The sequence below is a fragment of the Aulostomus chinensis genome, chromosome 17, assembly GCF_037954235.1.
Source record: "Aulostomus chinensis isolate RoL2024-O1b breed Wild chromosome 17, RoL_Achi_v1.0, whole genome shotgun sequence".
In the NCBI taxonomy this organism is placed as follows: Eukaryota; Metazoa; Chordata; class Actinopteri; order Syngnathiformes; family Aulostomidae; genus Aulostomus; species Aulostomus chinensis.
The window spans coordinates 2,977,223-3,003,012 of NC_141336.1; the positions used below are offsets into that span (position 1 = coordinate 2,977,223).

Genomic DNA, 25,790 nt, shown 5'->3' on the forward strand with positions numbered 1-25,790 from the left:
TGAACTGAGACGCGACTGTTTTTGGTTTTTTTATTCGACAGAAATATGAAAACTAGTCCTGGGCTCTGAATTCCAGGTACCACCGTCAGTTCAAGTGGAGTAGAAGTAGAACCCAATCAGGGTTTAGAAAGAAGGAAAGCCAAATGCTGCCAGCGCAGCTGAGGGGAAGTCATTTCAAGAGGAGAGTTGAACAAAGTCCAAGTCCAGCTGGAAATGAGACGGGGATGTGCAGCAATTATTTAATTGGACAAAACTAAATCCAATTAGAAGTTGAAATCTTATTAAGGAGCCCCAACACCGTCACAAGCAGGACTGACACACCGAGGCTGTGAGCACACCCTGAAACTCCGAAGCAAGAAAGAAACTGGATGGATCCGACGTCACAGCTGTTGTGTGTAAGTGTACCACGTGAGATGAAGCTCCGCTTGTGATTTATCACGTGATAAATGCCTCCAGCAGCACCACTGGTCTACAGGAGACGAACACTGACCAATCAAACCTCTCCCTGTACGCTGGTTTGGAACTCCTTTCGTACTGGGGCGAGTTCTCCAGGCTGTGAATGCTGCATAGCATCGCTCGTGCTGATGATGGTGACGTGAGAGCGCCACTAGGGGGCCGTGTTCTCCTCTAAACTGGAGCGGCTTCCTCCAGCGCCTCCACCAACAGCATCAGAGCGGCAGACTCATTCACTCTCTCCCGGGTGAACTCCGTGTGTGTAGAAATAAAAACAATGCATGCTTTTCTGGGAAGTGTAGTCAAGTCTTTGGCCTGGCCGGACGAAGCAACCTGGAGGAACTACATTACCCTCAATGCACCAGTGCTTGACCCGCTGCTTGCTGGCTGCGACAGCTCTCATGAAGTGTCAGCTCCAGAGGGAAGCCGAAGTTGTTTACGCTCCCCAGCAGCATGGCCGAGACCCCGAGCTTCCAGTGGGGCGAGTCCCGGTTCGACCAGGTGACCACTTCCTCTCACTATTCGTGTGTTCCAAGAAATTCCAAGTGTTCAAAGCTTATAGCGCATACTGAGTGGCCTCATACGACTGATTCAAGTCACGAGCAGAGCCAGACGAGCTACAGGAGCTAATGCTAACTACGTCAGCTAACGTTTGGTGCTACCAAATTTGCGGTCACCGCAAAGTGGTGCGGTGGCAGTCATTAAAATAGTGTTGGTGACCAAGTCTGTCCAAGTTGTGCCTGAGGAAAAAAGACGTTCATACATTTCTGAGTGGATATTAGTCGAGTGTTTTTAACAAGTTAAGACAAACTCTGAACACTTCTTCAGTGTGCCAACTTAAGAGTAATCTGATTGGATGCGAGGAGTGACGTAGGCATACCCAGGAAGCTGCTCTTGGAGGGAGGGGAGAATCCAAAGTTTTGGACATCTGTCTCATCTGTGTCTTCCTCTGTGTCTTTGTCATCGTTGTAGTTGGTCCCAGTTCACTGCTTTGTTCTACAGGTTGAACTAAACCACTACTAGTCACTGGTTCTCCTTAACCAGTGGCGCCTTTACCCCATTAATATGACGTCAGGCGTTGCACTCGTACCTTGATAGTTCCTGGTCACCTTTCTGTAAACTGGTTTCCCTCTGGACCCAACTAGTTACACTAGAAGTCTTACTAGTTAACTGATAAGCAGCATTTTCCTGATTTAGTTAAAAGGTGAAGGCCTACATGCTGACGAATTAACATGTCAAAGCCTCCTTTGAGGGTGACTAGTTAACTAGAAAGGATAAGGATGTTTACTATTTAACTGTTGAGGTTTAAAATAAACAGAGACTATTACGAGTTTTGATCAATTGCAAACTAAATGACTTAACTAACACGTCAAATGTTGAGGTTATGGATAAATGTCCTGTCATATTCCTCCATCTGGTCAGAACTGGTAAACTGGAGTGGGAGCGGCATTAATAAATGTCTGAGTTTACCAGTTTACCAGCTCATATCCATAAACTCAGGTGTTCATTAAACTGGTAGACTGGAGCGGCATTAATAAATATCTGAGTCTAAACCAGTTGGGAGCGCTGCCGTGATTTAGGGACCATCCGTACGCTCAGGAAGCCAGCAGGCGCAGCTGTGAGTCAGACATCAGACTTCCATCCAAATTAGCAGCTACTGTAATTAAACCCCGGTTAGGGAGCGATGAGTGGCGTTCAAGGCGCCGCGGTGTGTTTCTGTATCTCCAAAATGGTTCCTTATGCTCAGTAATGAGTAAATGATGGAACAGTATTTCTGGAACAGTTATTATAGAAATTAATTGCAAATGGTGGCAGTTGGTTTGGCTTCCTAAATTGGGAGAGAGTTTATCAGAGGTCCAAATGAGGAGGCTCCACCTGGAGTGATGTTGGAACATCTGGTTACTGGCTAACAGCTGGAATCTGCGTGACTCATTCTGAGAAACAAAACTAGAATTCAACTCAGCTGCTTCAGTAGAATTTATTCATTTTATTTTTGTTCGACCTGTTAAACACAGTGAAAGTTTCCGTTTTCATTTGCGTCTGGAGTGAATGTTTTTGTGGACTTTGCCAATGTGGCGCCTCGAGTAACTTGTCTTGTCCTTCCTTCCCGTGGTAGAGCACATTCTTGGGCCGGTTCAGACACTTCCTGGATGTGATTGACCCCAGCACCCTCTTCGTGTCAGAGGTACCTAAAGTGTAGCATTGCACAGATCCGCTTGCTTGAACTGTCTTTCTACCTGCACGTCACATGACTCCCGACGACGCCACGCATCACCATCGCGCCAGAAACCTCTGGGAGCATCATTGTCCTCCTGACGGGAGAAAATGGAGGAGACCACAGCGAGTGCACAGAATAAAGACTTAAACAGAGGCAGCAGATATAAAGCAAGACCTACTCCTCACTACTGCAGTATTGTCTCAGAAGATATATCCTCAAAAACTTCTGTATGTCCAGAATACTTCTACTCACCTGCTCCCAGGCCCATAACTACACTGCCCTCCTCCTATAAAATCTGAATGTGGTCTTCGTCGCAGTGCATCTTGGGTAATTTCACACCTGTAGTTTGTTTTAGTGCTGTGAGTTTTGGTGAAAAAGTCGGAGTGGAATGTTGCTGCATGCAGTATTGCAGTTTTCTGTACAATAAATGTGTGGTTATCAAGGAAAATTAGTTTTGATTTTCCAATGTGTACTCAAAATACAAATTTAAAGTGATACATCAATCAAATTATACTTCTTATGACTGAGAAATAGGATTCTTAAGCTCACAAAGCATTTTTCCATCCTTCATTCCTTCTTAGTGACTCCAGAACGTTTAGTTAGCTTGATGCTCATGGAGACAGACGGCTAACAACAGCTGCAGCAACAAAACGGCAAAGTCCAAAAATGTCACTTTACTAACACTTTTAAGTGCATCATGCAGCGAAATCCACGTCCTCTTTATGCAGCCGTGTGCTCAATAATCCACAAACCCTTCGATTTGAACTGAACACAAACACGGGGGTTGGAAGTCGCCATTAGCTTCAAGCTAAATACACGAGGCTGAGCCTGTCTGTTCTGGAGTCACAGAAACCAGCTCAGGAAAGAAGAAAATCCTACTGTGAGCTCTAAACATGGAATTGTAAGTACTTGGAAGCCAAAGTACCACTTTGAAGAGTTAAAAAACCAAAAACATACATCTGTGCCGTACTGTTCAAAATCATAACTGCATACAGGCTGAAACTGATGAGTCGGCAATGCCGGGTTGCCGACCAGAGCAGGCGGATTCATCGCAACCAGCCCAAGATGAGGAGGAAGAACTTGTTCTGCAGCTGTTAATGATCAACGCATGACCCTTTAAAGCACTTCTAAATTGAATTTACGGAACAATGGAAAGAAATGACTGCAATTACATATAAAATTACATCCAGGTGTGATACCAAGATTTGGAAGTCAGTTCCTTATTGCATGGACAGTCTAGATAAGCTGCAGGGACCATGAAGGCCCCTGAACCACCAAGGCCCCTGAGGCAGATTTGTGTGTTTGATAAAACCGCAACCGCCTGGACTCCTGAATGAGTGTGTAGCCGTGGCTGCGTCTGAGTCACGCACCAGTCACATGTTGGGACCAGGATGTTCCAGCATTTCTCCTGTTGCCCCAATTAATAACTGAAGCTGAGTTTTTGAGAGATTTAGCTGAAACCGGCTGAGGATAGTGGAGCTACAAATCACCTGCCGCTAATTCTACTCCGCCATGCAGAACCGTTGCTCACATCGGCCGTGAAAGGTAGTTTTTGTTGGCTGACGACGGTGAGCGTCTCAGCTGCGCCTCCTCAGTCTCACCTCTGGCTTCTCACCTGCGTAACAAACCCTGTGACATAACCTCACAAGCTCACATAAAAGAGGTAACCTGATTACACAACGGCCCTCAGGCGTTGCAGCGTGGCCCCCTGTCACGACAGGGTTACTGGAGGGGGGGTGAGGGGAGAGGGCTAGCATGGCGTCCCCCCTTGGTGGAGGGGAGGTAGGAACTCGACCTGGACTTGATGACTCGAGACCCAGACTCATACTCAGGATAATTAATCAACTCAGAGTCCAACGCAGACTTTAGTTGGTGACTTTTGCACTGACACACACACACACACACACACACACACACACACCTGTCACATGTAATTTCCTACCTAACTCACAGCTGTGTGGTCTCTTGTCTTTATGGGTTTTGTGTGTTCTCTCTCCCTCTTTGTTATGTTGTTTTCATTATGATAAAAAGGCGCACAGCTGTATGCCCTGAACCCACTGAAGGACCTTCCCCTCTCTCTCTCTCTCTCTCTCTCTCTCTCTCTCTCTCTCTCTCTCTCTCTCTCTCTCTCCCTCTAAACGCCGCCCTGCTCCTCCTAACCTTTCCTCAGGTCCCACTTGTGTTGACATCTTGCCATGGAGTCATCAGAGCTGTGGTACTCTGGGTAATGAAGCTGTTAGTGGGCTCTTTGGTGACAGTAATAGTGGCGGTAGCTGCCGGGATGTGATGAGGTGTGGACATGTGGGGCAGCAGCTGGGAGGGTGGCCTCACACACCTCTCGCGCCCTGCTGGGCCAGGCGTAGCCTCGACTTGCCCCTAATGATGAGAGTGGAACAGGGACGGGTGGGATTTTACAGACCATCATACGCACATTTGTAGAGCTAATTAGAGCAAATTGGGCCGCATGGTCTCCTGTTTGACTCAGGATCAGACCGTGATGGCGCCGCAGTGTTGCTCTTTACCTCGTAGGAAGCTCGCTCGTCGACTCCAAAGCAGCAGGAACGCTTCATCGGGACAAATTTGTCACACATTAGGATTCATGTAGCAAACCCTGTTTGTATTATGCTGACCTTATTTTCCCTTTTTTCTTAATTTGTTTTATGAATCAGAAGCGTCTTCAAGAGTGTGTGGAGCTGCTGGACTGTTACAAGCATGGAACTCTGCCTCCAGGTGTGACCGACGCTCAGGTAAAAGTACACAAACGTGACTCGAGTCAGCAAACTCTCTGGAGGAAGTAAAACCCTGTTTAATGGCCCGACACTCTCTCACTGTTCTCCTGGAAACACGGTGGTGTGTTCAGGGAAGCATTTAGAAGTCAGGAAACCAACCAGCGGCTGACCTATCGTAGATAATCCATCGCCGTATGCAAATGCACGACTTCCTGTTCAATAAATAACTGAATTTTAAAAATTGGAAAGTAGACATGAGTCACAGTCTTAATCACTGCTAAACTGATGATTTTCTCATTGAAGATGTTTGATGTTTGTCTCTACAGCTTTGGAAAGCCCAGAAAATAAAGCAGGTGACTCACACACACACACACACACACACACACACACACACACACACACTGATCTCGATCTGCTTTGTTGTTAGAGAACCTGACACCGTTCTTTGCACTTCAGCTCAACGTTTACTTGTTTCTACAACAAATGCAGCTGCAAGGACGAGGGTCCGGAGATGCCACGTTTTTAAAAAGTGCTCCGTCATGCTGTTTGTTTTTTAAGTGCACCACCCAAATGTTTTTGGCCATGCTGGCGAGGAGCTGTAATCACATGTCAGGAAGTGGCTCACGCTGAAGGCTGCGGACTGTTTGTTCAGAATAAGGGTTCTCAGTGTTGGTCCGGGGACCTTCAGGGGTCCTGAGGGTCTTCAGGGGGGTCCTCTACTGGGTTCAAAGGCCTTTCACAAAAATTCGTACACAAGAAATCTAACGCGTGACCACTGCCCTGACCTTAAAATACATCATTTTAATTAAAAGAATGATACATTTCTAGAATAATAACTAGTTCATGACTAAGCTAACTTCCTCATCTTTTTCCTTCCGTGCTTCACAAATGTCTTGACCTTTTTTCAGCTAAATTGCCAACCATCAAAAACGATGGAACTGTGTGATGGTGTGTTTTTGAGGATCAGATCCATGATCAGTGCAAGAGTGCGCTCACACTCGCTGAAGCAGGATTGTCCTCACGTTGCTCCGGACCTGAGCCACGCCATCGCTGACTTATTTTGGTTCTGACGTCACGTAAACGGAGCAGGCCAGGTGTGATAGCAGCTCTGGATTGTCAAGCTTCATGAGGCCCTAAATGCTTGTGAGAAGCGCTTGATGTCCACTAAAGCGTCTCCACACCTGAGGGTCACTGTCGAGCCAAAGCTGTCCAAACGGGGCCGACTGGGGGTGGAGTTGTGAGTCTGGAACATGAAGTTTGAGAACTGCTGCTGTGGAGTGTAACAAGTCGTTGAATACGGTTGCTTTGCCAAACGTCTCCACATTCATTCGTAATCTCTTGTGTTGTCCGCTGTATACGATAATGGAAGACAGGTGTTAATTAGTAATAACCCTGAAACTTCCCTTTTAGTGCCCCCCAGAGCTTAAATCGTTCCGTCTTCTTCGTAACCGTTTGCCTCTGATTGCAGGCCATCGTCCACCCTGACACGGGGGAGAAGATCTTCATGCCCTTTCGGATGTCAGGTACGATGTTTTAGCGTGGAAGTGGGATCCGGGGTCGTGTTATGTGGTCCAAAAGGGAAGCGGCGTTCCCCCTGTGAACTGCAACACCTCAACGGGGCACCTCAGGTTTACTCAGACCTGGAAAAGGTCACTCTCAGCTGGGCACTGATTAAAGGCTGGCTCCCATGGTGACTTAAGACCTGAGAAGAAGCTTGCATGAGTATTTTGGTCCAGCCTTAAAGCCCCTTTTTCAGGCTCACTTTGTCGTGTCAGGAAGGAGGGATGAGAGGAGAGGAGAGGGGGAGGGAGGGAGCAGCCATTTAGATACCAGGCCCACATATTTGAATCAGGGAGGAGCTGCTGAATTTCCCGCTCCGTCTTGCCTGCATGAACGCCAGGGAGGTCTGGAGCGCAGCATCAGGAATGTCACTGCTTAACTTCTAGCTGTTTTATCGGAATGCACAGGAGCCTCACGTCAACTCTCGTCCCTGAACAGGTTTTATTCCATTTGGGACGCCAGTGGTAAGCGTTCCGCTCATCCTAGTACTTTTAGTCCACGGGGCAAATGAGCACATTGCATCATCAGGCTTTATTGAACCTTTTCGTACAATTTTACTTTGCGGTCTCCTTTTTGTATTTGTTTAGGTTGTCGGCCTCCTTCTTCCAAATCAAACCTTGCTGTCCACCGTCTTCTGGCAGGTGAGTACCTTGTTGTGGGTCAGCACACCTGGCAAAGTGCCATCAACAGACACTTCACGCGTCTCGCGTGACGACAGCCATCAACTGACGTGCTCCTCGCCTCTCCACTCCTGACTTCCTCAGTGGTTAAACCAGAGTCACAACGCCTGCGTTAACTACTGCAACCGCAACGCCTCCAAGGTAAACCGCCAAGTTTCAAGAAAACTGGCTCAATAGTTTTTGTGTAATGTTTGTAATAGAGGGACAGCAGCAAAAACGTGACCTTCTACTGGCGGAGGTGACGGGTGGCTGCATCGAGAGAGGGTTTTCTTGCTCGGACACATTTGACCTTCTCTCACGATTGAATCTCTCCTCCGTTTTTACTTCAGCCAACGTCGGCCAGCAAATTCATCCAGGGGTACGTGGGGGCGGTGACCAGCGCGGTCTCCATCGCTGTGAGTTCTCATTGGATGCCATCAGCTGGCAGAAGCGAGTCACTTATTGACCTGTTGTCACTTAACCTGCATGTTATGGGCTTTAATCAATAATTGTTGATCTGACTGACTTCATTTGCTGATTGGAAGTTCTCTTTTGATGAAAGGATCTCATGCTTGGATGGAAGCAGTTGTTTCAGTCAGGCGCGGCGCTGCCGGTAGAGAAAGGCAGACGTGGGAGTTTCTACTCTCACACACCCTGTCCCTTGGGTTATACTTTATTCTGTATTTGTCAGATTCCTTCTCTTACGAAGGTTAATCACTGATGGTGCAACACCGTCTGTTTTTACCGATTAAAGAGTGGTCAAATTACAAAAGTTAAACATAAACAAAACCGTGAACATCGATCCTTGAAGGGCCCTGGTCAGTTGAGCCCTCAGATGTCAAAAGGGGAAAAATAAAAGTTCCGCACCTGCCTGATGCAGCCTTGGTGTGGACACGGCGCTCAAACGGAGCCAATTACTGCTCCTGCTGGGCGCTCATCCAGCAGCTGCCCCCGGGCTTGACAACAGCAACAAGCTCAGAAAAAAATTGCAGGGTGCCTTGAGGGTGGAACAACAGGCCGGGAGGGGGGCACGGGCTCTCCAATTAAACGTCTGCTCTGGTGACGAACCCCCGCCGGGCTGGGGAGGGCCGGGGGCTGCTGAGCGGCACAGTGGTGGGTTATCTGAAAGCACATTTTGACTGCAGCCCTCTAGTGCATTAAAACACAGTGAAACACATCATTTCATTGTGCACAGATTAAAATGGTGATTTTTTTTTTTTGACACCTGGAGGTTTATTAGTGCTTTCCTTTGCTTTATTGCACTGGTAGGATCAATTAACCCTTAATGTTCCAAAGAGATAGACGAGTTTAAGTATTCAGTGTCTGATTGTGTGTGTGTGTGTGTGTGTGTGTGTGTGTGTTGTCCTTCAGGTGGGGCTCAGTGTGTTCATCCAGAAGGCCAGGAGCTTCAGCCCAACCACCAGGCTGCTGGTGCAGAGGTTCATTCCCTTCCCAGCAGTGGGTAGGTTCAACAGTCTCACAGTGGTTCCCTCGTTCAGCCTGTGACTCTTCTGCAGTTAGCCAGCAGTTTGTCGATGGTGGAAGCTGCTGCCAGATCAACCAGTAGTAAAAATCCAACTACAATATCTGGCTTTCAGCCAGTCGAGGGCCGTCGCTGTGCCTACTTATACAACGGTTTGTGGAATTGAAATACTTGGCGCTGAAATACACAGATTTTGATTTGACCTCAATCCACAGCGCCACCTGTGTAAGTGTCACGGTTTGGGAGCCTCCACCAGGAGTCAATGAAACAACACAGTGAAGTTGCTGAGCGTCTCCAAGGTAGAAAAGGATCATGAAGTACATTCAGTCTAGTAACCAGTAGCGTCAGGGTAGGTGGCAGTATGAAACATATCAATACTTCATGGGTTCGTCTGGGAACGTTTACAAGGACGCTACTAAAGCAACACCCACCCTGTAAGCAGCGTTTTCTAAATATCTTAACCCAGATAAAGTCGTCAAAAGGAAGACCACAAACTTTGCCCTGCCTGTCTGCGAGGCATCAGAAGTGAACAAAAACAAAAGTACTTTTTTTGTTTAACAAACATTAAAACCCAGTCTGACTCCAATCCATGATGGTGGGGTGATAGAAGGTCTCTGTATCCTACAGGGTTTGCTCGCTGTCCTTCGGGGGGGGGTTTGCTCCCTGACGGCCAAAACGACCACCTCCCCATGTAGCTGCAGCTCTCCCCGTCTCCTCCACATAGCTACAAAACTATATCCCGTGTGATTGGTTAGGTCTTGTACAGGTCAGGAGCTTCCAGTCCTGCTTCTCTGCATTGATATGGAATCGGAGGATCCCATCATGACAGCTGGCATCGTCGCTGACAGGCGTATCAGCTGGGCGGAGCTTGGCAGCGTCTGAAAGATCTCATAGATCCACCGAAGCCCGCCTCAACATTTCATCAGCCTCGTCCATCACAGGCATTTTGACGAGCTGTGAGAGGTCGGTCTGCAACTCAGCACGACAAGAACACAGCTGCTGGCTCCTGGTACTCCCTCTGGATCTGCTGAGCCAGCTCCCTGGTGGGGGCCAGAACCGGAGCCTGAGTGGCCCTCTGCCTCACGGTGATCTCCTGAAATGGCAGAGGTGGCAGTTTTCCCAGTGCCAGACTGGGATTGAGCCGTAACATCATCACCCTTGATGCAAGGTCCGATTGATTTCTGCTGTTGTCGAAACCATGGGTGCCGGTGTCCTCCCGCAGGTCCACGGCGTCAGAGCTGGGGAGGCTTTGGTTCCAGCTGCTCTCCGTGATGCCCTCTGGGCCAGTGTGATACTCAGTCAGCACTGTTACACACAAGTACGAACACGTGAACGTTGCTCAGTCCGGCGAGAACCACGCTCGCCTCCATTTTGACTGGACTTTATCCTGAGATGTTCCTTCTCGCGCCACAGCAGGAACATGTCAGGTGTGGTTTCAGGTCAAAGTCTGGAGGGAAACTCCGGTCTCGGGATGTCATGTTGGCGTGCGTCTTCAGTCTGTAACCGGATGGCACCTCTCACAAAGACCTCAGTCGTAACATAAGAGCAAGGTGCATCATGGGATTATTGCAGTGCATGTTAATGTGGCGTGTTTCGTCCCGCTCTGGAGCGAGGAATTTGTGTTCTTTTGAACAAATCTTGCTGGATTCTGATGCTCCACCTTAGCGCTGTAAAAATGCGAGTGACTCACTGGTAGGGAGTGAAGCAGCCGGTAATAATCTGGCTGGTCCTCGGTGGCGTCTGTGAAAACGGCTCTGATGGTTGTGAATTGCTGTACGAGAGCCAAACGCGGCTCCTCGCCGTCCGCTCTCCCCTACGCGGGGTCAGCCACGTGTTGTGTGCCTGCTTTGTTAGACGTGTGTGTAGCCACAGTTGACTCTCTATCGCTCTCGTGCAAACACACAATCGCACCCAGGGGTATAGACCCTTGTCCCAGAATGCCCCGGGCTGCTGGCTCATAATTAAATTGTTTGCCTGCCTCCCCTTTCTTACCACTGCGGTTCTTCTAATTAAATCAACAGGTTTCTACAGCACAGCCTTTGCCTGGTAATTGGCTGCTCGTTAGAACTCTGCTGCCGCAAACAAATTGGGTAATTACCCTTAAAGTGGCGTCTATGTCAAAGCCTCATTTACCTGATTTCTGTTTGTTCATTGTTGTTGCTGTTGTTGTTTTGGTAAGCACACATAAAAGGTAATTAAAAAAGCTAATTGAAGCGAGCGAAAGCAAAGTGCTGTTTGAATTTTCACCTGCTTGATTTTGTTTGCTTACTTAAGGCTATATTTATTTGTAATAACCTAATCAAGCAGTGGCCTGTCAATCAATTATATTATGAAGACCTTAACTGGAGGGGAAGCCCTGACGCCAGACATTTGGGAGGATAATTAATTTGTTGTGTTTTGAAAATATTTGTCATTATTTGTGATATTTAGGAAATAATTACACAAGAAGTTCCTTGATGCGTTTCCGCGCGTGTCCCACTAGTTAATAGATGGCAATTAGAATGTGCATAAATGTAATTATTCCAAATAATTACAAATTATAGCCACATAATCTTAATGCAGTGTAGATTTTACATTAATTGATTCAGTTTTATAATTACCTCGATGAAAATTTGATCACTTTGCTGTAGTTTTTTTTTTTTTTAATCCTTGGCAACAAATTTGGCAATCTGTGCCTGTATTAATTGGTGTGGAAGAACAATCCCTCGTAGGTAAGAATGTCTATTTGAATTCCCCTCACGAAGCGACCTGCCAGCCCTGCAGCCCTTCGTAAAGATAACGCCAAACGCTGTTGTCTTAAATTAAAATGGCCGGCGGCTCCTCCGCTAAACTCTCTAAAATGAGTTTTTGTTATTACTGTTAGAGTCAAGCAGAAAGGTTCCGCTATATTAACATGCATTTGTGTTCATTTTGGCTTTGGTGAATCAATCAAAGGGCAGCACCGCTGCTGCAGGAGCAGGCGGCCGCCTCGGTCAGCGCGCTGAGGTTGGCGAATAAATGATTTGTGTCTCTCTGAGATGTGAGGCGGTGAGTAAACGCTGGCCTCACCGCCTCACATCTCAGTGCCTGCAGGATACGGGTTGAGTTTGGTACAAACATCCACCAGGATCAAGAGTGACCTGGAAATATTTTAGTGGTCAAAGGTCACCGTCAGCTCATCTGAGCACCACACTTGAGGAGCGTCTCTTTGCTGTCATCTACTGGACGTCCTTCTCTTGGTTCTGTGCCGTTCTCCTTCTTTCTTCTCTCCCGTTCTCACAAGTTTTCAGCCTGAAATGTCCTTCTCCTCTTAATCTTGGCCTGAAGTGCTTTTCTGCCCTCTGCCTTCTGCTCCTCCTGCAGACGAAGAGAGCCTCATCTTCTGGATACTCCTCTTTTCCTGGGGGGGGGGTCTCATGAGGCGTTACAGGTGGGGCAGATCTAGAACCGTCTGCAGGGTCGGGATGTTAAGTTCATCATCGGGGGCTTCTGTGTGGACGTTCTCTGTGAAAGTTGTGTGTTGAGAATTTGTTGTAGCCCCTGTCTGCTCCTGACTCACTGTGTAAGTGAATGTCTCCTGACACGCTGCTGAATGGGATTCGAACCAGCAGCGTGTCAGTCAGCAGAGAAGCTGTCTGCCAGCGGGCGGCTGTTGAAGCCCGTCACACAGGTTTGACGTCGCTATCGGCCCAGCCGGTTCAGGCGAACGCCCATCTGCTGCACGCTCCAGTGGGATGTGGACTCTGGACAGCACCAGTTGAAGTACTGCTCGTCTGCAGGGTTCCCAGCTGTCAGTGCACGTCTGGGAGTGACTGAGACGTAGATCCACGCGTAAAGACGTCGCCCAGACATCGTTAGAACCCCCGAAACAAGAACGCGTTAGTCAGATCTAACAGGACCTGACGTGGAGATCATAATGCTGGAGAAGTTGGAGGAAGAAAAAGCAACTCTGGCCTGGAAACAATGAACTCGTGCCAGTGACTGATACACTGTTTATTGAAGTGGTGGCGCGCCGAGGCTGTGGCTGAGGGTTCAGGCCGCGGGACAACAAACCCTGCGCTTGTGTCAGGTCGGAGCTGAGCTGCCTTCACTGTTGGGTCGGAGCTAAGTAGCTTCAGTCTGTTTTAGTCTTTTTATTTGGAAATCATCAGCACAACAAACTGCTCTTGGAGATGTCAAAGCTGACAAATCATTCTGTCTGCCCACAATATGACAACTCTTCATCCGGGGGTCTGAATAATTGCTTCATGATCGCAGGAAATGGAAAAAAAAAAGGCAGAAATGCTGTCACGGTAATCACCTGCCTATCCTGCACATGTAATGAAAGCTGCCGCGGTGCCCTGCAGGTACGCACTGAACCCCCCCTGCAGCTCTGCTCAGGCTGCCTGATCCTGCACCCCAGCCCACGGTGAAGAGACAATTTGTGAAATCATAAAAAACGTCAAATTCCTGGACGTGAGACACTTGGCTTTCATCTCTGAACATTCTCACCTCTCCGCAGCGAGTGCGAACGTCTGCAACGTGGTGCTCATGAGGCACTCGGAGCTGTCGGAGGGCATCCGTGTGCTCGACGACAACGGGAATGTGGTGGGAATATCCAAAGTGGCTGCCAGGCATGTATGTCGCCTCGCTCTGGAAATTTCACAACTGACATGGAAAACTGTATATTTTTATAAAGGCAACGTCTTTGTGTCGTTTCATCATCAAACAGTTATTGAATGGCAAATAAGAAACACTTTTTAAGATGTGGGTTTTTGTTGTTGTTGTTGTTTTTTGATAGGCACTTCTGGAGACGGCCCTGACCAGAGTGGTCCTCCCTGTGCCAATCCTGGTGCTGCCTCCCATCATCATGGCTGCTCTGGAAAAGTAAGGCCTTCGGCATCACCTCCCTCTTATCAGATCGAGCCATCTTTGCATTCTGGGTGAGTTTTTCCCTCAAGAGAACGAATCCGGCGTCGTATCTTTGGACGTGTCAGCTGCTGAGTAAAGAGGAACTCCGAGTCTTGAGTGGACGATGGCGATAATTGAGCTGCAACTCAAAAGTCCAACCCAGAGGTTTCCATCGTCATGGCGTCACGCCGCAGTCAGGAAAACATGAGAACCCGCTCCAGATCCGCGTGGCGAGCCGAGGTTGATGTTAATGTACTGCAATAATCATAGAAACACAGTTCACATACTGCACAAAGTAAACACATCAGGCTGCGGGCTCCCGTAGACGTAGTTCTCAGTACTGTATTGCAGTATTATTGCAAATCAGCAATTCTAGGAAAATGTGTGCTCACACGTGGGAGGCCTTGCTGTGAGGTCATCGGAGGCGTGCCCAAGGTGGGAGGGGCCGCTGTGACGGACCCCGAGATCAAGTTGACCCCTGTGTGAGGGACCCCAGTGGTAAATGGACTCAAATTTATAGCGCGCTTTTCCACCTGAGCGGCACTCAAAGCTCTTTACAGCATCGTCTCATTCACCTGTTCACACACACACACTCTCACACACTGATGGAGGAGGCTGCCAAGGCACCAGCCTACTCATCAGGAGCAATTATGGGGACCCTTCGGTTGCTAGACGGCCACTCTACCCCTGAGCCATGCCGTGCCACCTCCACCCAGTGATGGGTGAGGCACTAGTGTGTGGGGCACCCTGGGATTGGAGACGGGGAGGGTTGGGAGGGGTGGGGATGAGCTCTGGCTCTGTGGCGCTGCGGTTGTTTTTCCCTTCTGGGAGCTTGTTTGTTCCCGGCTTTAGAGGCTCGCCCGCGTGAAATGGCGGCTGAGCAGCTTTTGTGTCCCGCTCAACTCTCGCGGAATGACTTGTTTCACCATCAGAATCTGATCCGTCGGGAAAGTGTGGAGGAGCAGCAGGACTGAGGTCACATTCGAGGTAGCAGAGGCCCAACCGGAAGATTCCTGCTTGGCCAGTGTAAGTCGGTGCATGCGCCTCTGCAGCAGCTCCGGAATGTCGCCATGGAAACGAGGTTGAAAGCTCCGGTGAAAGAACTTGTCGATGGGCAACGGTGAAGAGTTTTGGTTTCACAGCGTTACCGTGGCGAGGCGGCTCCTTCACCTTAGAAGAGGAAACTGTAGTAGGCAGTTGATCTTTGAGAGTCCCGGTCTGAAGACCCTTCCAAGCTGACTTTAACTCACAGCGCCACCGAGTGGTTACAGGAAGTAATCCTGATATAGCAGACGCCGCTAGGACACTGTTGTCCTCACCTGATGCACAGCTGCATCCGATGATGTTTTCACTTTTGTCTGTCCTCGTGTCTCCCTCCCTCTCACTCTGGAACAGTCTGACTCAGGCCTCATCGCTCATCGCTGCTCTGCCTCGGCGGAGGGATACGCTCTCAGAGTGCCCTCTAGCTGTTGTCATGGCAGTGACGAAAACGGGAAAGATGCTGTTGTGTCTAATAGAAGACAGGAGTCATTACAATTTCAAATAACTTCTAATTAATAAATTAATAATAAAACTATCAACATATTCGAAAACATTTGCTCAGAAGAATCAATGGGCTCGTCTCGGCTGAGATGGGGTGTTGTGTGATGTGACTGTAATCAGGTCTTAATGACGCGGTGTGTTTATGCGGCCGCTGCGTGATCGATGGCGGTGTGCTGAGGAATGCAGCCATCTTTGTAAATCCTTGACAGCACTTGTCCCGGCCGCTCTGAGCAGGCGGGCTCAGGCAGCCAGGCCGGCTGACCAGGTGTGTTTGGGATTCCTGGCAGCTGAATGAATGAACGGGGGAGTAGGGGTGAGGGACAGAGCGGGGGAGAGAGAGAAAGTGTGTGAGACTGACTGTGGTTGCAGGTGAGTAGTACTCAGATATCCTCCATGTCAGCTCGCCTTCACTGACACTCAATGGAGCGAGAACAAGGGGAGGGAGATGGGTGGCGGGCCAGCCCCTCCATGATGGATGGCACTGCTGAGAGCAGCTTTGGGAAAACAGCTTCGTTCCTTCATGTTGGAGGCAGAGTGAGCGGCTGCACACCCACACAGGATCCACCTGCCCGGCGACACCAGCGAGCGGCCAACCCTCGCATAAAGACAAGCTTGATAGACACGTGAGGGAAAGGCTGTCAGGCCGCATTCAGGAGGGAAACTGATGTTGGGACGTCCTACCACGACCACTGCTGCCACTGCTACTGCTACTACTACTACGACTACTACTGCTACTATACTACTGCTACTACGACTACCACCACTGCTGCCACTGCTACTGCTACTACTACTGCTACTGCTACTGCTACTGCTACTACTACTGCTACTGCTACTACGACTACCACCACTGCTGCCACTGCTACTGCTACTACTACTAGGACTACTACTGCTACTATACTACTGCTACTACGACTACCACCACTGCTGCCACTGCTACTGCTACTACTACTGCTACTGCTACTGCTACTACGACTACCACCACTGCTGCCACTGCTACTGCTACTACTACTACTACTGCTACTGCTACTACTACTGCTACTGCTACTGCTACTACGACTACCACCACTGCTGCCACTGCTACTGCTACTACTACTACTACTGCTACTGCTACTACTACTGCTACTGCTACTGCTACTACGACTACCACCACTGCTGCCACTGCTACTGCTACTACTACTACTACTACGACTACCACCACTGCTCCCACTGCTACTACGACTACCACCACTGCTGCTACTACTACTGCTACTACCACCACTGCTGCTACTACTACTGCTACTACGACTACCACCACTGCTGCCACTGCTACTGCTACTACTACTACTACTGCTACTACGACTACCACCACTGCTGCCACTGCTACTGCTACCACTACTACAACTACCACCACTGCTGCCACTGCTACTGCTACTACTACTACGACTACCACCACTGCTTCCACTGCTACTGCTACTACTACTACGACTACCACCACTGCTGCCACTGCTACTGCTACTACTACTACTACTACCACCACTGCTACTGCTACTACTACTACTACGACTACCACCACTGCTGCCACTGCTACTGCTACTACTACTACTACAACTACGACTACCACCACTGCTGCCACTGCTACTGCTACTACTACTACTACTACTACGACTACCACCACTGCTGCCACTGCTACTACTACTACTACTACTACAACTATGACTACCACCACTGCTGCTACTGCTGCTACTACTACTACGACTACGACTGCTACTGCTGCTACTACTACTACGACTACGACTACGACTACCACTGCTGCTGCTACTGCTGCTACTACTACTACGACTACGACTACCACCACTGCTGCTACTACTACTACTACTACTACCACCACTGCTGCCACTGCTACTACTACTACTACAACTACGACTACCACCACTGCTGCTACTACTACTACTACTACCACTGCTACTACTACTACTACCACTACAACTACTACTACCACTTCTGCTACTACTACTACTACTACCACTACTGCTACTACTACCACTACTACTACTACTGCTGCTACTACTACTACTACTACCACCACTACCACTGCTGCTACTGCTGCTTCCACTGTCATATGAATGGAATATTCCTTTAACAACCCACTTAAACTCCTTAATTGAAGTATTTCCTCACGTAGTACCTTGTCTATAGCAGGACTCCAACAATCCAGGTCACCACTGATTGCCGCTCGTACCAAACAGGCTGGAAGGATTCAAAAAAGTGCTGGCTTGCTTTTTAAATTTTATTTTTTGTTCAAGTTGCACGTCTTAACCCCAGTTTGTTTTCAGCAACAACCGTTACCAACTCCACTCAAACGCACCGTTAAACACTTGTATTTCCCCTGCAAGCAGCCACCCCCCCCCCCCCCTCCGTTGTTGTCAAATGAATTTAACTTAAAACTAAAAGAGTAGTGACATGGAGTCTCAGTAATTATGACAACGCCACTGAATGGTAGCGGATGATTAAAATATCATCAGGTAATTGATTTTGTTAAGTATCTTTTCAGTGCTAGTAAACCGTAACACCCCTGAAGAGCCAATCAATATTTTTGCTGTGGAATTTGGATTGTTGCTGAAAATGATCTCAAACACGAGAATGCGAGCCGATCAGCCGGATCGTCTCTGCTAATTAACACCAATGTTGTGTCGTTTGAAGCATAAATTAAATCTGGAGAAGTGTCACGCCGAAGTTACCCTCCAACAAACTGCAACTTCAACCTCACGAAATCCCTGATGCGTTCGCGTCACGTGACTGAGCGTTTCAGTGTCTTGAGCCATCGTCAACCTCAGGGTTTATTTCAGGCTTTTAACCACAAACATCAGGTAACCTGATTGATTGATTCCCGGGTTCTAGGACTCAGGTCTGCGCTGCTCTGGACGCAGTACGGAAGCTGAGGCTCAAGATAAAAACAAAAAGGGGTTAAATGTTAATTATTATTGTTTGATTTGGGGAAAATAAACCACGTTGCTGTACAGCTTCTGTTCCTGTTGTAATGTGGCAAACCGCTGATGTGCTGTCAGATTGTCCTGTGTTCCCTGTGTCAGCGGGGATCTTGGATGAAACGGAACCCTGGGCTCAGGGGAACAGTTTAGCCGGAGGACGACCTGAACCAGAACCTGCTGGCTGGTTTACTTCACCTGATTACCTGAGTGAACAGTTTTCAGACTCACACAAATGTACCCCACAGCTTTCTCCCGTTGACTTTAGTTTTTTTATCATACCGTTTTCTTTTAGGTGTGTGTGTGTGTGTGTGAGTGCGTGGGCTTGTGTGTGTGTAGCCTAATTAAAGCATGGCAGCCATATGTGTTAATGAGCTCCCTCATTAGTCAGTAGCTCTCCTCGTTAGGGGGAGAGGCGTTGCTGGTGGAGGAGAGATGGAGCGGCTCCTTCTCAAGCTCCTGCTGGGTTGGCTGCCCCACACGGTGAAGAGGGGATTATCCTACAGAGGGCAGCGAGGAGGGAGGAGACGCGGGCGTCAGACCAGGAAACATGTTTCTGGATATGGAGCTCCTAAAAATATGATCTTTGTTCACATGGAGAAAATACAGCGTTTGATTTAAGTGTGTTTACCAGCACAGACACAAAAATCAAGCCAGTACTCAAACAAACGCCCGGGCAGGAAGTCAGACGGCCTCAGGAGCTTTCTGGGTCGGATCTGTGCCGCAAACGCACAGTGAATTTTGGATGGGGACTTTATGGGTTTGGAAAGTTGAAGACCGCTGCCGGGCCGTCTGGGGTTGATCCAGCAGCTGGTTGGATCGAGGCGACAGCGCAGAGATGCTTTTCACTGGACGCTGCTTGTTCTGGGCTCTTGGACGCTTCTCAAGAAAACCCTTGAGCGTCTTACTGCAGCCAGTTTGTGTGTTTGTTAACCTGAACAGCTGAGAGCGCCAGACCTCCTCCAAGGCCACTCCAAAGACAATTCCTCTCGTGTTTCTTGTCTTCAAAAAACCCCAAAAACCTTTATTGAACAAAGGACCCTCAAAACCAAAACCTGCACTGTTGTCCCGTAGGCAGCTTGAACTTCTGTAACTTGAGTTTTACATTTGAAGAAGACTCAGCTGGTGGAGCAACAGATGATGCTCGTCGTCTGAAGTTACCTGTAGTTAGTAATTTTATATGTGTGAGCGATCTTTAATCACCCCCCCGTGATTCGAGTGTCTCACATCATCAGGAGCGAACCACTGAAGCGTCATTTTAAACTGTATTTTACTGCACTTTTATGTGTTTCCTCTGGGTTACACCATAAATCCCGCAATTATTTTGTATTTTTGCTGTAATTTTGATTTGTGTATCAAATTCTTTCTCAATTTTTTTAAAGCAAACTTAATTGGTAATTGTTAAGGGCCGGTGCGGTCTTTATTATGGTAAACACTTCCACTTATGGCCAGAGGGGCCGCCAAACTCAACACAAACTCAGGGTTCGTAGCTGCTTTAAAACCGACGCCTCCTCCTCGTTACCTGAAACTCGACCTCGTGGATTTGAGGTCAACCCGCCGACTCAGCTTCAGATCCACAACCAATGAAAGCGACATTCCACGACCCCGCGAAGCACGCAAACACCCAGCAGGCCCTGCAGAGACTCTTGAAGCGCGGACGTACGTTGCTGAAACTTAACCAGAGCGCTGATCTCTCCCTCCAGGCTTCCTCTCCTCCAGAGACGACGGAGGCTCGTCCTGCCTGTCCACAGCCTGGTGTGTCTCGCTGCCTTCAGCCTGGCGCTCCCTCTCGCCATCAGTCTCTTTCCGCAGATGTCCCAGGTATTTCCTCCTAAAACCTGCTTTGGATTGTCTGTCATTAAAGTTTGAGCTTCTCCTTCACTGCTGCTCTCTCTGTGCTGCTTGTCTGCCGTTTTCTGGTGCCTTAACTGCATTTCTGTTGTGCCGTTACACACCAGAATGAAACAGAACGGCGCCTTGTCCTCTGGCAGTGGGAACCAGATTAGTCAGCCTCAGAAACCCAAGGGTAGGGGAAGAGGCTTCAGTAAACTGCACACCTTAAACTTCGAGGTATCAGAAATCATCAGATCGTTCGCTGAGGGATCAATTTTGAATCTCACTGTGAGGATTTACAGTTCGCTCTCCTTTAACTCCTTCCACTCCCGGTGCCAGTGGGACTGCTGGGCTTGAATCAGTGATTCAACTGCGAGCTCCTTTTGTTGTTGCTCTTTTTCACCCTCCGATCCTGAAGATGCTGAGGATCCGACCCGGTGACTGAGGGGTCCTGAGCTCTTCGACGTCCCTGAGCCTCTCTGGTAACGAGGCGCATCCCTCAGAGACGTGACCCGCCCTGCTATCGTCTGGGCTCGATTCATTGATGCTATGCGCGCGAGCAGCCTGGGTGCTAACTTTAGCCTCGTCGCCTTGCCGCGTGTTGCTCCAGTCATCAGGCATTATTTTGTTTTTCACTCCATCTCTTCCTGTCTTTGTCCTCTCGCCAAGTGACTCGCTGACACCAGCCAACACGCTCTGGCTCTCTAATGTTAAGGATTTAATTACCACTGGAAATAGCTCAGACGGCCATATGGCAAAAAAACTTCAGACATATGTGCCGCCAACAGTCCTGTGAAAAGCTGCCTCCCGTTCCACGGAGGGGCCTGTTTTTCTCTCACAACTCCTTTTTGCACTTTGACAAGGATAGCAGATGAAAAAAAAGAAGAAGAAGAAGAAGAAAGAACTCCCCAAAAAGCAACATGAATGCCCCGCTCCCCCGGACCGCCCGCCTACTCAATTTGTCCCACTTCCCCATTTCACACCTACCAAGATGTCTGATTAAGACTGCCTCCAACAGCCATCTGTCTCTGGTTCAAATATTAGGAGATGCAAGCCTCAAATTAGACTCGCGTTTGCCAAATTGGCTCCTTTTGCACATTAGCAGTAAATCATTTGACGTCTTTAGGAATTATTTGGTTCCAAATGAAAGGGTTTCAGATCTTTAAGAAGCAGATTCATGTAAGTCGTAATGTATGCACGCACATACAGGAGGTGACCTTGTACAGTATTTTGATTCACAATATGACCTTCTTGTTTTTCTTTTATTTCCACAGATCCGTGTGGATCAGCTTGAGCCGGAAATCGCCGTGGCAACCAATTGTAAGACTGTGACATACAATAAAGGTCTGTGAGTGATGGCGACACGTGAGCGTGGGACCCGCCGCTCAGCCCGTCTGAGGCGGCATGAATGGTTGCTGTTAGCCTGCTAGCAGTTAGCATAAGGCAGCAGTCTGGAACATGTTGTGATGGCTTTTGTTACTGCGGTACTGTGGCACTGAGGTGCTGTGGTACTGCGACATGGACACACAGGTCGGGAGAGGAGAGGGTTGTCTAGGTCTTTATGTTAAGTACATATATTCTTTACTAAATACAGAAGTACAAATACTTGTTTACAAACATACACCAGTGGAGGTGGGGAAAGTGCAGCCTGTGAATGTGTCCAAGAAGCCAGCTGGACCTCATGACCCCAGAGATGATGTTACATACTTTGAAGACTATTAAACCAAATAAAAAGGAACATTTTTAAAAACGGAGAGAAAAAAACGTTTTTGAACTTCACTGCGATGTGCAGGTCTGACTGAGTCTTAAACAGGGCTGAGGTGTGGACGACCACGGATGGACGCACCAGCTGTTCTAGGCTGTGTTTTCTAGAGACGAAAACTCCAGGAGAACGCGGAGGCGCCGTCGCGTCTCCGGTTCCTTCATCTAAACCCAACATCCTTCCACTGGAGTTCATCGGCAGCTTTACGAGCCGTCCACCTAAAACACAAACACGGTCACGTGACTTGCATGCTGGAATTAAAAATCCATGTCTGTGAGAATAAAAAAAAACAACTCAGGTACAAATGTATAAAAAAATCAACTCAAAAACAGTAGGAATGCATTTCTGCTTTGCGTTTCCTCTCACTTCTGCCAGGAAGTTTTGAGAAAGCAACTTACTGTGGCTCCTGATAATACTTGTGTACTTCTACTCTTAACTGGGTGGCAGGGGATTTGTTCTGGTCCGTCAGGTACACACTCACTGGTACACGGTAGGAGGAACACCTGGGGGAATGAGTAACCTGTGTAGGGCACTGTGATGAAATGACTTGTTGCCTTCATGGGCATTAAATTGGTTCCAAATCAATCTGTTGTCCTGTTTTATTTTTTTATTTTTTTGATTTTGACTTTAAATGAACCTCCGACGCGCACAAACAGATCACCGTGGGTGCGACGCCCCTCCCTCCATGATGGGAGTTCTTCATGTGGAGTAACGACCCCGGTCCCTGCTTCCTGGGGGCCACTTTGGTCCGGCCCAGTTTGTCTTTTATAAAAAGTCGTATGAGGCGCCACAAGTTGTTCACTACACACAAACACGTGACGCATCCGTGTGTCATACTAGTACTCAAGCAGCCCCCCCTCACATCAGGAGACAGCGGGACAGTACAAGTACACAAAACCTGTCAAGGCAGTTCGAGCCGCTACGTGTGCTTGTGAGGACCAGTAACTGTAGTAGTAACTGTTGCATGTACAATAAGTATCACACCTGTTTTCATAAAGTTGACTCATACTTGTAAACTATCTGCTGTAAAACATCAGTTGTTGGAAAAGAAGAAGAAGAAGAAGCATCAATATCAGGCATCCCTGTTGAAGAAGTAAAACCCAGTAATCCAACATGGCTGCCACCGGAAGTTGCTCAAAGTGAGCCAACATGGCCTCCAGGAACTTCTGCTTGTGTTCACTCGCTACCTCTCGTCCTGGTCGCGTCAGTGTCATCGCGTTGGACGGTTGCCATGGCAACCGCATGCCGGATCGGCGCGGGACGTCGTAGTCATTTGTGTCTCACGTCCCCGTTGATCAAAGCCTGAGTGGCGGCGACCGAGCCGCTCCTTCCCCTGACCACCTGACCAGGTGATGACTCGTTCTGCTTTACCGATCGATGCAGCTCACGCATCCTGGCCTGGTTGACGTCATACTGGTGTTACTGGATGGAAACGTTACCTGGTACGTAACAGTTACTCCCACTCACTCCTTTCAATTCCTGTGATTTCAGCTTCTGGTTTTTGCACTTTTGAGGATTTTATTTGTCGTGTTTTCGCGCTGCAACTGATAGATGGTGAGTGTGGAGTTTTGTCCTTTAATAACCTTCACTGCCCCGGAGAGCGATCATCGACCAACGTCGACATTTAGAGCTGCAAAAACAAAGTGACTGAATTCTACCGAGTCACCGTTTTCCTGGCCAAATAACCCTTTCATGATTGCTGGTTCCTGCCGGGGGCTTCGGGACAAAAGCAGCGTTTGGCGCTGGGCGCCGGCGACGAAGGCCCGCAGGAGCTGCAGCTCGGCTTCAGTTGTGTTCGGATGTCAGCCACAATTCCAGCCAGCAATTTTCGTTTTCATACGCATTAAAAGCACCCCCCCCCCCCCATTGATGGTAATTCCGTGTGCTTCTTGCTGCTTGGCTGATGCAACGTGACAACTGTGACTTCGCTGCATGATTTATCACTTTATAATTGTCTCACTTCATAACCAATAATAAAACACTTGTGATATCTGGCGTTAGCGAAGAAAAAAACACAAATATCCATTAAAGAAGCTGTCAGTTGAGCGTTCGAGCGGCGAGGGCCCCGGGGGGGCGGCTGCCCTGCTGACTCAGGTGCCGGGGGACGGCCGGGGGACGTCGCTCCGCTCTGCTAATTGTTTTCTGAAGGCCAACTGAGGGGGCGCGGCCCGGTGGAGCTGACCTCCTGCCTGACCTCCAGGCTCAGCCACACCTGCTTGTCTGGAAGGTGGCAGCGGGGTGGAGCTACTGTACCACCTGCAACACCTGTGATGGTGTTTATTTAGGTAAAACCCGTCTGGACCGCACGTTTGCACCTGCGCCTGAGTGTAGGATGTCCCGAAACTCAAAACAACTTTACAAATGCAGACATTTTGTGTGCCAGTGTTCTTTGTGAGAAGGTGAGAATACTGCACCCCCCCCCCCCCCCCTCGCCACCTCTCTGCCTCTTAGCTTACAAAACAAGACATCAAGGTCAGACATCAGGGCTCATCTCTGGAGCCTCGGGGTCATTCGCCACAGATTCCTTCCGTTTCTTTTGACAGGTGATTACTGAGGCGGCTGCTTTAAGCGCCGCCGCACAATGGTTCCTACTTTCCCTCTTTTCAAAGGTTGCACCCTCTGGAGGGGAATTATTTCTGTGTCCCACTTCTGCTGGAATTCAGCGGAAATACCATTCCACAGGTAACACACCTGACACCTGCGCCGCCGTCCTGACGCGCTCACAACAGCAAGACGTGCTTTAGCTGCTCTTTGAGCTTCACTTTTTTTTCCCGTTGTCAAGGATGAATTTTCTTCAGCTCTGCTTCTGAAACCGCCTGACGACGTACAATCACCACTTCCTGCTCCTCAGACCCTCCAGTGCAGAAGGGGCGGAGCTAGTGAGTGACGCCATGGACACCTGAAATGTAAAATTTAAAAAAAGATTGACAGATTTTTGCCAAATGATTGACAGCATGAGAAGGAATCACCACTGGTTAGTCACATTTTAATAGAAGCGATATGGACATGATGACGGAGGGGCAGCGTCAGACGCCGGCGCGAGGAGAATGAGTTCAGAACGGCGTCTCGACGAGCGCTGCACCAAGACAACACACACACACACACGAGTTTGAGCGATACACACATGCACGTTTCAAAAAATGCTGATTTGTCAGATATTTTTGTCATTGCTGTTTCCTCAAAAGCGTCAATCTGAAAAGCACAAAGTCGTTCCTCAAAATCGTCACTGACTTGTGTGCGTTTTTCTTCACCTCCAAATGTTTGTTGACTTTATTGCAACTTTCGTCTCAGTGACCAGGATAATCTCGTCCTCGCCGAACCCTGCAGCGCCGTGACCGGCGTGTGGCCTTCAGCTCAGCTACCACGGCACAAGGAGCACGCCGCCGCAGACTTGCCTTCGTTATGCTGTAGCGCCGGGCCCCGTCGGCCCCTCACATACAGCTGGCCAGGAGCCGCCTTCCTGCAGAGCCTCGTCATCGGGAAGCCTACGCCGGCGTTGGTCGAATGACGGCGAGTGGGAAAAATCTGGATCTACTTTTGTTCTTCTGGCCAGTGTGAGTGACTCGCTGGGCGGATGACGAGTGTGAGGCGACACCTTCGTCACTGAGGGGGAATTTAAATTAAGGTGGCGCACAGGTGGCAGAGGGGGAGGGGTGAGCAACGGCGTGCTGATGACCTCAGCAGGTGGTAGAAACAGCTTTAATGAAACAAATAGCCTC

General features: G+C 48.8%; 1 protein-coding gene across 4 annotated transcripts; it reads left to right on the top strand.

Annotated features, from left to right (window-relative positions):
- Positions 1 to 415: 415 nt before the first annotated feature.
- On the top strand, positions 416 to 22,818 carry sfxn5a (sideroflexin 5a). 4 transcript variants are annotated; one of them, XM_086181942.1, is made up of 14 exons: positions 493 to 954; positions 2,570 to 2,638; positions 5,341 to 5,418; positions 5,727 to 5,753; positions 6,869 to 6,923; positions 7,399 to 7,424; positions 7,548 to 7,601; positions 7,725 to 7,781; positions 7,970 to 8,035; positions 8,991 to 9,081; positions 13,583 to 13,698; positions 13,862 to 13,947; positions 20,180 to 20,297; positions 21,584 to 22,815. In XM_086181942.1, exons 1-14 carry the CDS (start codon positions 907 to 909, stop codon positions 21,659 to 21,661), a joined length of 969 nt encoding a protein of 322 aa, XP_086038068.1. In that variant the 5' UTR covers positions 493 to 906; the 3' UTR covers positions 21,662 to 22,815. The 4 variants fall into 4 exon arrangements, 3 of the variants coding, with proteins under 3 accessions (XP_086038069.1, XP_086038068.1, XP_086038070.1); XR_015109681.1 differs by lacking the exon at positions 21,584 to 22,815 and having other exon boundaries at positions 416 to 954; positions 13,862 to 14,003; XM_086181943.1 differs by lacking the exon at positions 13,583 to 13,698 and having other exon boundaries at positions 422 to 954; positions 13,862 to 14,003; positions 21,584 to 22,818.
- The last annotated feature ends 2,972 nt before the right edge of the window (positions 22,819 to 25,790 follow it).